The following is a 12,599-nucleotide window of genomic DNA, read 5'->3' as shown; positions in this document are numbered from 1 at the left end:
CATTTTACAATCTAAAGTATTTATACTCATCCCAGTAGCTAGAAACATTATTTTGTTGCTTAAATTTGGTTTCCTTAAGATTAATTCAGTCAAATACTAATGATCCACATCTCTGCCTTTAAAAAAAAAGTGAAAATAAATTTGATGCCTTTGGTAGAATGAACCAAGGTCCTCATAATCACAGTATTCTGGTATTGACTGAAAAAGTCTAGGTTTGAAATCACTCTTTTATATCTCCTAAATTAGGACTGGGAAATCTGTGATATTCTTATTCAATTTCCCTATTTTGCAAAATGAGGAAACTACTGGCTAGAGGAGCAAAATTATAGTTGGAACCTATGTTCTCTGGCTCTCAAAACTACACCAAGATTCAAGCCTGAAACCTCAGAATCTGCAATTCTATTTCTTGGAATTTATCCTAAGGAAAAACTGGAAGATGTGCCCAATGGTATGTGTGCAGTGATGTTTATCTCAGCACTATTTAAAATAGCCTCCCCAACACACTGACCCCCAAAACCAGAAATGACTTAATCCATCAACAGACAACTAGGTAAATCAATTGCAGTTCATTCATTTGGTGGAATCTTACACAACCATCAAAAATAGTGCACATCTTATGGGAAAGGAATCCAAAGGGAGGGGATTATATGTATACATATAGCTGATTCATTTTGCTCCACAGCAGAAACTAACACAACATTGTAAAGCAACTATATTCCAATAAAAATTAATTAAAAAAACAAAAAACTACCAAGATTGGTAGACTGTGCAATAGCACAAAGACAGACCAAAAGATCCAATGGTAGTTTCTAACATTTCATGTTAATGTGTGAGAATCTGACATATAGCTATGAATCATACTTGACATACTAAAGCAGGCTCTGACTTACTTTATACTGACAAAATGAGGAACTCAGACCTTCCAATATAGTCCAAACATCACATCCAGAAGTCTGAATTTAATATTAACTTTCAACAAAGGCACATCAGTGGCAAAAACAGTTATGACTAAGCAAAGAACTTCCAGTTTTTATTTTTTAAACATTTAACAAGAGAACATTCAACCAAATTTAAAAAAATTAAGATGGATTAATTTACAATAAAATAGTCAACTTAAAATACCAGCCCTTTCATTTAGGGCCAAGGAGGCCAATAGTTTCTGTTTGAACAGCAAAACTGCACAAAAGACATTTTTACCTTTATTTGATGGCACAGAAATATAAAAGTCATACAACTTTCACTGAGCTCCTCCCTTCCCCCCAGAGAATTCATACAACTGCTTCTTAGGTCAGTACTCAGGCCTTTAAAAATTATCAGTTATATTTTGAAATATATCTACAATTACTCTGAAAATGAGAACACTTTTAAAAACAATTCTTTTAAGAAACACCTTAAAATAATGTTGTGGCACATTAGGTTTCTTAAAGAAACAGCAAAAATGAAAAATAATGTTTAAGAATTATAGTCCCTTGTTTATAGAAACCACCCAAATAAAATAGTTTCTCTAATTAATTATCTTTGCTTCTCATAATTTATTAGCAAAGATGAATTACAAGAAGCAGAATGCACCCTCTTTTGGTTCTTGGTTGTAGCTGCCAGCTTAAGAGTTCATGACTGTAAATGTAAAGCAAAATCTAACTATGCTCACCAATTCTGGAATGGAAAAAAACCCAAAGTATCTCTTTAAAGTGTTTCTCTATCCTTGCTTTCAAGTCAAGACAAAAATTCACAGCAGTTTAAAGGATGCTGAAAAGACTAAACATGGAGCCCACTACAATACACACAGGATCATTCTACCTAGTACACTCCTGAAGTGAAAACTGTAACGAGTATGATATTACCAAGTAGCATTCTGTAGTAAGCTGTTGGAACAAGTACAGCACTCAGTGGATTCATTTACAGACAGGCATGGTAGCTTTCAGACAGAACACCTTATTTTCACAATCTTGAATGTGCAACCTTTAAAAAACAAACAAACATAAAGTAATATGTAATCTTTGACAGCTGGCCAGGCACTTAACTTGGGGAAAGAGACTTTCAGATTTTGAGGTAAACTATAATTGTTTTCAGCAATCACAAACATATTCTAAAAACTATAACACACTAACTGAAGTTATTCAGCGTTTAAGAGTTTGTCACTCTATCCTGCCAAAATTCACACCAAAGTGTAACTTTTTAAGAAGCTATTAAAAGAACATTTTCAAGTCTGAATTTTGGCCCCATTTAGATACTTCTGTGCTTAGAACATTCTTGAGAAAACTAAAAGACACACACATACAACGGTAAAGGGTGCAAGAGCCTAAAATGAGCTACTCCCCCCCACCTCCCCGCATCCCCGCATCTGACATTAGTAAGAGTCACACTGTCAGTCACACAGACAAGAGGAAGAGGAGGAAGACAATACAACTGAGTTGACAAGCCTCAATCTATCCTCAAGGAAATGACAGCGCAATGCTCCAAGAGGAGTAGAAGCAAAGTGGCAGAGAGTTTCTGTCTATGGGTGTGGACTACGAAGGCTTCAGAATTAACACTAAGGAGCACAATTCTCTGGATTTTTCATTCTCTGGGTATACTATGACTTTTTCTTCTCTTCCGAATTCATTTCAAGGCAATGTGGAATTTGCTTAATAAATGACAACTCATATTAGAAGAGGACCTCAGTAAGTATTTACACATTAGAAGACGAGAACAGCAAGTGGCCATTTTGGAACGATTCTTTTATCAAAAATTATCCAAGTCTATTTTCATCAGAATTATCAGGATATTATCTGCAAATAGAAAAGTCAAGTCTCATAATTATTAATTATATTTTCTATCCCTTCTCAAAACAGCAATTTCAATCCAAAGGCTACTTCTTGTTCAGCACAAACTTATCAGCTTGTTACCTGGTATGCCCAGACTAATTACTCAACGTTGTTTTAAACCCTTAAAAGAACGTAAGAATAAAGAATATTTTAAAAATGTTGATCTGAGGCATCCTCACTCTCAAAAACTTGAGAAAAAAGATCAGCTTAATTTGATTTCCATGTGGCTAAAAATAGAGTCCAGATAAAGACTTCTAAGCTGACCCTTCTCAGGAAAACAAGTTTTTCCAGTCCTGGTTAAGAATTTGTATTAACTGACTTCTCCTTTCCTTGCAGGACTAACCACACACATCTGGCAAAACTATTAGCTGGAGTTAATGGTGAGCAAATGTGAAAGAATTTCTTTCTCTGTGATGCTTACTGGCTCACTGAAGTTTTGACACTGTGACCCTGGTCTATTAGCACCATGCTTTACTCAGCTGAAATAATTAATCAAGCCATTGCCATGAGGTGATGAACAGAGAAGGGGACCAAGGACAATTATATACATCAATAATTATTAATACCATGATATACAGTGAAAATGTGTCTATTAACATATTTGAGGCTTGAAAATCATTGATCACAGCTATTAAATAAAACTGCATCACACTTTTACAATTTTTGAACACCTGCAAATGTAGACTTCCTGATATGATCCAAATTAAAATATGAATGGAAGTTCATTGAACATTAGATTATCTGTAAGCTAAAAGGAATCAAATTACATGTTTTGCAGGTAGTAAACTACAAAACAAAAAGTGGAGGTTAGGTAAAAATTAAGTGAAATTATTCCTAATCATTTATAGTCTCATCTTTCTCTCGGAGAGCCCCAAAATAGGTCTCCAGAAAATCAACTTTATAGATGTAAGAAATGGCATCTGCTATCATATTGGTATATCTTTCCCTCAAAGCTAGATGGGTCATAGACGTATCTCAGACATTTATTCTTATGTATAACAGTTTCTGAGACATCTATTCCACTGAAGTATTTTAAAGGAAGTCTACGAGTCACTCCCAGGCAAAAGGCACTTCATCGTGAAAGTTACATTTAATTACAAGAAAGTCGAGAAGATGAGGGTAGACTCAAAAGGTCAGTATTCATTTTTGTATTTCTAAATACAGAGTAGATGCCAGTTTATAGAATATAGCTGATAACATTACAAACAAACCAGAGAGCAACATTAACTATATTCTCAGCAAAACAGTAATTTATGACATTTCTCCACAAACCAACATAGTTCCAAGTTCAACAATAAAAAGGAAAAAAAAAAAAAATCACCAGCAGTTGCTACTTTAGAGCTCAAGACATTGTTTTCTACAGAATTTCATGTTTCTACAGTTTGGTTCTCTGTTTCAGAGTATTAATTGCTTTTCAGATGAAAAACCTGGGTGGCAGAGGTGCGTTTGTGTGTGCTGGGGGAGAACCCAGGGTGGAAAAATACTGGGAGTAACAAGAGGTTCAATTCTCTGGTCAGACAACCAAGTGAGGAGGTAGTTATTCTTGAGAACTTCTCAAATAGAGAATATTATATTGATCTACTGAGAGTTGGGGAAATAGCAGGAGCTTCTTTTTGAGACTGAAGATAGCAACAGGAATACTTCTCCTCCAGGGAAGTCAGGACCAGGGTGTCAGTGCAGCTGAAATAAAGATGGAATCTGTATAAATGGCACATAGAGAGTATTGGAAAAACAAGGTTACGAAATCAACATAAATGATAATCCATTCATTTCCAAACTTGTCCTACCTTGACAGTGGCTCTTTTCTGATGTGAGAACTTTAAAAGTATCTATGAGAAAAGAATATATACCATGTCATCATCAAATAGTGATCCTTTACGCTTCTGGTAATATATTTCATAAACAAAGTCTTCTAATTTCTAATATTATTGAAAAGGTAACACTGTCTGTAAAATAATTACGTTTTAAAAACAGTTTAGGCTGCAGTACTCTCAGAAAGGCTGCCAAAAGGAAAGCAGTTAATTTTAGATTTTTAAATGAGGTGAAACTCTCAGTTCAATAGCAACACAGAAAAGATAACAGCAATACTCCTCCAAATTGCCTCAACAGTACTTATACCAACATCAAGAGACTACATGCTCACTCACCTTGTTACATCACCACACACGGCAACCCCATACAGCCTTGAGTGCCATCATCACTGCTGTTGAGCTTTTTCATTCGGTACTGACGTATTTCTCTTACCAGTGTGTAAAAGGCATCTTCAACACCCTATAAAACAGAGAAAACGATAAAGACAGCTTACACAGCCCAAGCTGTAAGCTCTAATTTGTACTTCCTTATGTGGATTTAAAATGGCAATTATTCAATTACTAGTTGAAAAATAGGCTGAGCGTTCGTACTGTATCACATTAGCAGGCTGATATACAAACAGCACTTTTTGCAAAAATAACATTCAAGCAAAAGAAAATGGGTAACAGGAGACATATAGAACCTTCAAATCTAAAGATTTCATTCAGGAGGGCCTATACCTTAAACAGTAGCTGGTGTTGATGGAGAAAGGACTAACATTTTAAGTATCTTTAATCAAGGGTCTTCATTTAGAAATACTTGTGCATGTTAAAGCAGGCGTAAAAAAGAAACCGTATCAGAATATTAATAAATTTATTTTGGGTTTAAACTGCAGATTAAAAAAAACAGAACTCTATTAAAAAATCCAAACCAGGGACTTTCCTGGTGGTCCAGTGGTTAAGACTCCATGCTCCCAATGCAGGTGGCTAGGGTTTGATCCCTCATCAGGGAACTAGATCCCACATGCAGCAACTAAGACCAGATACGGTCAAATTCATTAAAAAAAACCCCACAAAACCAAAACCAACCCAAACAACAAAGAATGCAGATCACATCTCTAGTGAAGAGTCCATCAATCAAACTTTTTCTGCTTAAACAAACCCTTGCCAGATGCTGAAAGCTGTACTATACCTGTCTGGTCTTGGCTGAGGTTTCAATGAATGGAATCCCATAACTTTTGGCCAGTTCATGGGCTTGTTTTGTGTCAACTGTCCTTGTTGGCAAATCACACTTGTTTCCTACTAGCACCATAGGTACATCATCCGAGTCCTTTACACGCTTTATCTGTTCCCTAAAAGAAGGGAATGTATTATGGTAACATAAGAATAAACTTTTAGGAAGGAATAAACAGTCTAAAGTAAAAAAATAAAATGTAACAAACTTCAGCTAGCCCTACTGGCTTCTAGTATTGCGTTTCCCTGTTTTTGTTTTTAACTATTTGCATACTAAGAAGACTGGTTTAGACTTGATGCAATAGCCACAAGAAAGCCAAGTACCAGTTCACTTTCTATCTTGACACAGGCCCCTTTTAGGTTTCTTGATTCTCTGAAGAGCTGGGCTCTGGATTTAACTGGCAACTCAAAATCACACTCTAGATTAAGGTCTGAAGTATAAAAAGTAAAGCTTACTGCCTCCAAATAACTTTCTGAAGATTCCTAGAGTATGACAGTATTTAATGAAAGACAGTCTATCCACTTCTCTGGATGGGTGGTGTCCAAACATTTTCTTCAAACAAAATTACAGTTGGAAGTCCAAGATATAAATTAGAACACACTATAACTGCTCTTATTAACAGCAGATTAAAAGATCTGGAACTCCCAACTGATAGTACTCTCTTCAATGACAAGACATACGACACAGCAGTGTGGAAACTATTGCTCCAGATTCTCTGGACCAACCCTGTCCAACGGGTATTCTCATGATGACGGAAACATTCTCCAGCCGCCCCGTCCAACTACGTCTACTAGTCACATGAATCTACTGAACAACACCTGAAAAGTCAGTTGCTAACGTGGGACCAAGGAACTAACTCTTGAATTGTTAATTCTACTGAATTTGAATAACCACAAATGGCTTGTCTACCATACTGCACAGCACTGCTCTAGACTCTCCCTTTGAATTACACACACAATCATGAACTTGAAATGCATTTCACTGGCTATCTACAGAACTGAGCTTTGTTTGGTGTGATGGCAGTACCCTATGTGAAGGGATAAGACAAGAGAGCTGAAGAGGAAAATGATTTGTAGAAATTTAGCAAATATTAATTAGGTGCTTGCCAAGTGCTGAGCATTTTATTCAGTGCTTTATTAATTCCAGAGAGAAAATGGAAAGTAGAACAGGTTTAGGGGAAGAAAACCAGTTTTGGACTAGTTTCTGAGAGTTGACATCTTCATATGGTTGGAGTGTACAACAGGACTCAAGGTTACAGGCAGAACACTTGCATAGCATTTACTCTGTGGCAAACACTGCTCTGAGGGATTCCCATATTTATTAACTAATTTAATTTTCACAGCAACTCTGAGTAAGTACCACTGTCTTCATACTGTTAGATAAGGAGGCTCAGAGATTTAATAGTTTGCCCCAAGCTTCCATGGCTAAGAGATGATGGAGTCAAGCTGTAACCCAGGCAGAGTTTATATTCCTAACCACTATATTATTCTGCTTAAAACCACAGGTCTAAGAAAAAGAAGCCCTGAGTTTTTGGTTCTGGGTCTATTAATAACAATCATGACTATGAAAAATCTAACAAACCTCCTTCTGAACTTTGCTTCTGTAAAATAAGAATGTCATACCAGAATTTATATGGTCCAATCGAGCTTTGAAAGTTAAAGTTCTGTGCAGAAAGGCCATCTTTACATTCCTTTGGCCTGCTTTCTTTATCTACCCTCTCCCCATTTTTTGCTTCCTATTATTGTCTCTGTTACTGAAGAGTGTTTTTCAGAGGTGTCTTCTGCTCTTGAGATTCCTTAGTGATCTCTCATAACAAAACCTCTAGTTCTAAATCACTACCATTAGCAAGCCTCATGTATGTATTACCACGCATTCTAGCCAAAGTAGATTATGTAAAATAAATCCCAGTATTAACTTTCAGTAATAACCCCAGATTTCCAATACCACAACCTAAAAGAAATTCTTTTCATAATTAAAAATCTGTATCTTCCCTAGTGTGGTATCCTCATCCCTATCCCAAAACTTCAGAACACATTTAAAGATCATCCTTTCAGAAAAAACAATGCTCCTAGTACCTGTAGAGGTTAATATCTGCAAATGATTTGCTATTATTGATGGCAAACACACAAAGGAAGCCTTCGCCTGTCCTCATGTATTGGTCTCTCATGGCACTGTACTCCTCTTGTCCAGCTGTATCCAGTATGTCCAACAGACAGGTTTCACCATCTATAACCACCTGTTTTCGGTAGGAATCCTGGGGTGTGGAGGGTAGGAGGGTAGGGAGAGAGGGAGATTCCATTTTTATTAAAAATCATAGGGAATGCAATGTTACTGCCAAGGTTAAACAAACTCTAATCAAGTCCAACTCTGTCTCTTTGCTTTGTCCCTCAAACTGCTAATATATACATAATCACACAGAAAGTACTTAATGTCACCCTAGGAAAAAGTCCCAAATGCTATATGCCTGCAGAAAAGAAACTGTGGTCACTGTTCCTGGATAAGATGAAGAAAACATGGTAATTCAAAGGATAGTTCTATTGCAGATAAGATAGAGATTAGGTTCACAGTGTATTTCACTGAAGTATGAGCTGCACTTCTCTCGTTTGAATTGTCTATTGTCAATATACTATTCTACCACCAATTACAACTTGGCCTAGGATACAGTGTCTTTTGTGTTCAAGATTATATACACAAATATCATTTATTTCAGAAAAGGTTATAACACCAAACTATTTTTCTCATCATGACAGATGTCATCATGAATATTTGGGAATATTCATCCACATGAATATTTTTCAAATATTCATGAATCAAATTCCTGAAAGTTCCAAACAAGGTTAAGTTACATTAATTCCTTGGGAAGAAAGAGATGCACAGATCATATTAAAAAAAATTTCAATTTGGCTCAAATGCAAAATTTTTATTTAAAAAAAAAAAAATTTATGTTCTGGGAATTCAAAGAAAATAACCTCATCACACACTAAAGATGTGGATTCAGGAACAGTATGTAACACAGTTTGCCAGCCTATTCAACAGCTCCTCAGTAACTTACTGCATTTCAGGACTGTAATATACTTTCAAATTAACAGAGAATTCACATTGCCAAAACTTCCCTGAAGCATGAAATATGGTCAAGTGTATGAGTGCTCTGGGGAAATAAGCAAAATTAAAATGATAAAGATAGGTTTTAGTCAAAAATAAGCAAAATTAAAATTATAAAGATAGGTTTTAGTCAAACTAAAATAAGATAACAGAAGTCAGAGCAGTGGTTATTTCCTGGCAGGACAAGGGGGTTTACTGACTAGAAAGGGGCATGAGAGAACTCTCCTGAGCATTGGAAACAGTCTATATTGTTATCTATGTGATGCTTACATGGTGTACACAAATTTAAAGCCACTGAGCTGTACCTATAAGACTTACTTTATGTAAACTACATTTTAACAAATAAAACTCTGAAAAACATCAAAATATTACAACCATTAATACTAAAGCTGGTAAGCCTAAAATAAAATTTTGCTAAGGACTAATTTTTAAGAATGCCTATATTAGAGATAGCTTGCATTAAACACTTAGTGGTTAGGTAGTACAAAGACCAGGGTGTGGATTAAAATAATCTCTAGAGTTTTACAGTTCTAAATTGAATAACATTACAAACTATTTATGTTAAGGGTTTTAGATACCACTTATTGAAATCAATCTGTAACATGAACTCCTACAAACACAACAGAATCCTTAAATAAGTAATAATCACACTGCATCAGCATCCACAAACATTTAACATACTTGATTTTTCACATTGCTTGTGTGTCAGGCAAGACAAATTTACGGTACTTTACTAGACGAAGAAGTGATTGCTCACTATCACATAACTAATAAACTGAAAACAGGACAGTACTCCAAGGCACAGTGACTCAAAATCTCATGTTCTTTTTACCTCAACCCCCAGTTTCAGTTGCTTCCAACTATGTAAGAAACACCTAGACCGCTCAATCCTTTTTCTCCTTCCTGCTATTATTCAGATATTTATACTATGACCTGTGTTCTTTTTAACAGAGCTATCATGCGAAGAAACTAAACGAGTTCAACAATGAGTTTGCAACAGTTTACAAAACGGTTAAAAACTGTAAACTTCTTATAAAATCTTCAGCAGCTAATAAAAATGAACTCTTTCCCACAAACATGTAAAAAAAGCTTAACTTATTGTATTACTAAACACAGAGCCCCAAATTACTTTTTGTCTTCTGATCATTCCTTTAGCTAAAGAACAGCTGAAGGGTACGGGGGAGGGAATGGGTAAGACTAAATGGAAACAGAGAGGTACGGTCAGCGGACTACCACTGGGCCTCACCTCTATGGTGGGATCATATTCATCTACAAAGTGGTTCTGGATTAGCTGGATTGTCAGTGCACTTTTCCCAACACCACCTGCTCCAACCACCACCAGTTTGTACTCAGTCATTTCACACCAGCAAGAACCTGTGGGAAAGCAGCAATTAGGGTTAACTGGCGAATCACAGAACTTCAAAGCTTTCTGTAATCAACAGTAACTAAAACCAGAATTTGAAATGAATTGGTTCCGTACACGTTCATCTCCGCTTGGTTCTCAAAGTGATTCAGGAGTTTAAACACACTTGCAGGTTACTGCGGATCTCAGAATTCTGGATTAACCTTCCAGCTACCCTCAACCTCGTTTTCAAGACTTTGGGCCCCGCCCTCAGCCTAAGGTAAAGGAAACCCCCCTTCCTACTCCTCCTGTAAATCTTCTCAGCTTTGGGGGACGGCGGCCAGGCTGTCTCCCTGTCTTAGTACCCCTCGACCCCGCCCGCCTTTCCCCAGAGAACTCCCCCGTAGGGCTCAAATCGAAGGACACCTCCGCCCAGGGCCTTTGTTTCCAGTTCGTCGATTCCGCTCGATTTCTGGCAACAACGAATTATCACTATGCTCGAAAGCTGAACGCTACACACGCCAGAGCCTTACCTCTAGCTCCACTGCCTCCACTTCGGATAGATTACGACCACAACCGGGAAAATTGTTGGGAGACCCCGGAACCGCCATGAACAGCCCCCACTAGGGAGCGGCACTTCCGGCCCCGCCCGATACGTAATCAGTCTGCGCCCAAGTCCCCGCCCCGGCCACGTGGGCCTCTGACCCAGGAGTCACGCGGCAGACCGCACCCAGACCCGCCCCTCCCATACAGGACGTTTTAATAATGAAAGCGCTAGGTGCTAGTGTCTCAAAAATCAGTAAAACTTTATTCGCTTCCATTCTTTCGCCATTAACAGAAAACTGGAGAAAGCAAAATGTTATGTGTTTACAAAGATAAATGGCCTCTTTACCCAGAGAAGATCAAAACCTCAAACGACAACGGGGAAGATAAAACACCCTCCCCCACATCCCCTGAGCTGACCCATGTCATCTTAGACAAAGCCTTCAGTCCACTGGCCAGGGACCTTGTATATGGCCAATTCAAGATGAGGGCCAAGTAATCAGACCAATCCGTTCCCGTGATAAAAAGTCGAACAGAAGCTACACCAAGGGTCAAGTGCCTGTTTTTACAGGACACAGGAACCAGGCGGCTACTTATAAAAAAAACAAGATTCATTTCAGGCACAACTTTTTTATTATTCTTTTGTTTTGTTTTGAAATCAGTAAAAGAAACTGGGTCCTATAAGCTGCAGTGATCTAAGCAGCAGCAAGTTTGTGCATTCGTCTTTTTGTTTTTGTTTAAATACGTTTAAATTATCACACTGCTGGCACACCTCATTTGCATGAAATTCTGCACCATACATACTAATTGTAGTAAAGTTACCCACCCCCCACGCCAGGAAAAAAAAAAAAAAAAAAACTACTCTGGAAGATAATTTTCACTGAAATCTAACCAAACTTCGTTAAGTGGACTGTGACAAGATTATAAATGATATGAAAAATAACATTTTAACATTTGGCCATCAACTTAAGGAAATGGTTTGCCTATACAAATTTTGGTAATTTTTAATATATTCTACCCTCATATGGTCCTCAGAATTAAAGCATAATAAACAGAAAAGGAAAAAGAATGCAACTGAGTGCTAAGGCAGAAATCTTGCCAGAAGTAATGAAGGTAGAGTATATACTAAATATCAAGTGCAGAATTTCATAGGGCCAACAAGTTAACAGTCTATATTTTTCTCTTACACAGGCGAAGTGGATTTTGCAATTACCAGTTGCGTTAAATGCACCAAATAAAGCTCCTAAAATTGATACTATAAGGCGCCACCTTAAGTTTTCCAGGCTGCAACTGTGCATAATTTTAAAATGGTTTTCTTAAATTTATTTATTTTTTTAAACATAACACGAGGAAGGTGTTAAAACTGGTGTAATAGCTCAATAGAATAAGTATTCCAGATTTTGGGAGGGATGAAGAGGGAGATATTCAGAACCCTTCACCAGAATCCCCCCAACTTGATCATAGTGGATTAATGATGTGCTTTGTGGATGTGGTTAGTCAATCACACCAGCTTGACGGATCTTTCTTTCTGCACCAAATCCCTGTGAAGAAATAAAATTGCAGTTAATGACCCAGGTGCGTGACAATCACGGCACATTCACAATCCCAAAATGTAACATGATACATATATCACATATATGTATGTGTGATATTAATATATAATACCAAAGTATTACTCTCTATCACCACCAATTCTTTTGCAGAGGAGGAAATCTATAGTAAGCTTTCCTGATCTATTACCTAAACTATGTTCAAAGTATCAGAACACCAACAAACGTTCCTCT

The 12,599-nt window shown here is 37.1% G+C and overlaps 2 protein-coding genes across 5 annotated transcripts in view; both read right to left on the bottom strand.

Annotated features, from left to right (window-relative positions):
- Positions 1-551: 551 nt before the first annotated feature.
- On the bottom strand, positions 552-10,940 carry NRAS (NRAS proto-oncogene, GTPase). The gene is made up of 7 exons (XM_027535985.1): positions 10,806-10,940; positions 10,177-10,304; positions 7,904-8,082; positions 5,787-5,946; positions 4,952-5,075; positions 4,592-4,633; positions 552-4,484 (listed from the first exon to the last, which is right to left on the bottom strand). Exons 2-5 carry the CDS (start codon positions 10,285-10,287, stop codon positions 4,956-4,958), a joined length of 570 nt encoding a protein of 189 aa, XP_027391786.1. The 5' UTR covers positions 10,288-10,304; positions 10,806-10,940; the 3' UTR covers positions 552-4,484; positions 4,592-4,633; positions 4,952-4,955.
- Positions 10,941-11,059: 119 nt separating this feature from the next.
- Positions 11,060-12,599, bottom strand: part of CSDE1 (cold shock domain containing E1) — a 35,639-nt gene continuing 34,099 nt past the window's right edge. For all 4 annotated transcript variants that reach the window (XM_027535975.1, XM_027535973.1, XM_027535974.1 and 1 more), the window contains one exon: positions 11,060-12,356. In XM_027535975.1, coding sequence (XP_027391776.1) covers positions 12,309-12,356 — 48 coding nt within the window. In that variant the 3' untranslated portion in view covers positions 11,060-12,308. The remainder of the gene's footprint in view (positions 12,357-12,599) is intronic.

This window comes from Bos indicus x Bos taurus, chromosome 3, assembly GCF_003369695.1.
Source record: "Bos indicus x Bos taurus breed Angus x Brahman F1 hybrid chromosome 3, Bos_hybrid_MaternalHap_v2.0, whole genome shotgun sequence".
Lineage (NCBI taxonomy): Eukaryota > Metazoa > Chordata > Mammalia > Artiodactyla > Bovidae > Bos > Bos indicus x Bos taurus.
This window is presented reverse-complemented; position numbering and strand designations above follow the sequence as displayed.

Bases quoted from the DNA above. Each gene is read 5' to 3' on its own strand.
- NRAS (XM_027535985.1), bottom strand. From the start codon at position 10,287: ATGACTGAGTACAAACTGGTGGTGGTTGGAGCAGGTGGTGTTGGGAAA. The intron at 8,083-10,176 runs GTGAGGCCCAGT...TCCACACCCCAG, and splicing joins AATATGATCCCACCATAGAG to GATTCCTACCGAAAACAGGT. The intron at 5,947-7,903 runs GTACTAGGAGCA...CCCTTCTTTTAG, and splicing joins GCAGATATTAACCTCTACAG to GGAACAGATAAAGCGTGTAA.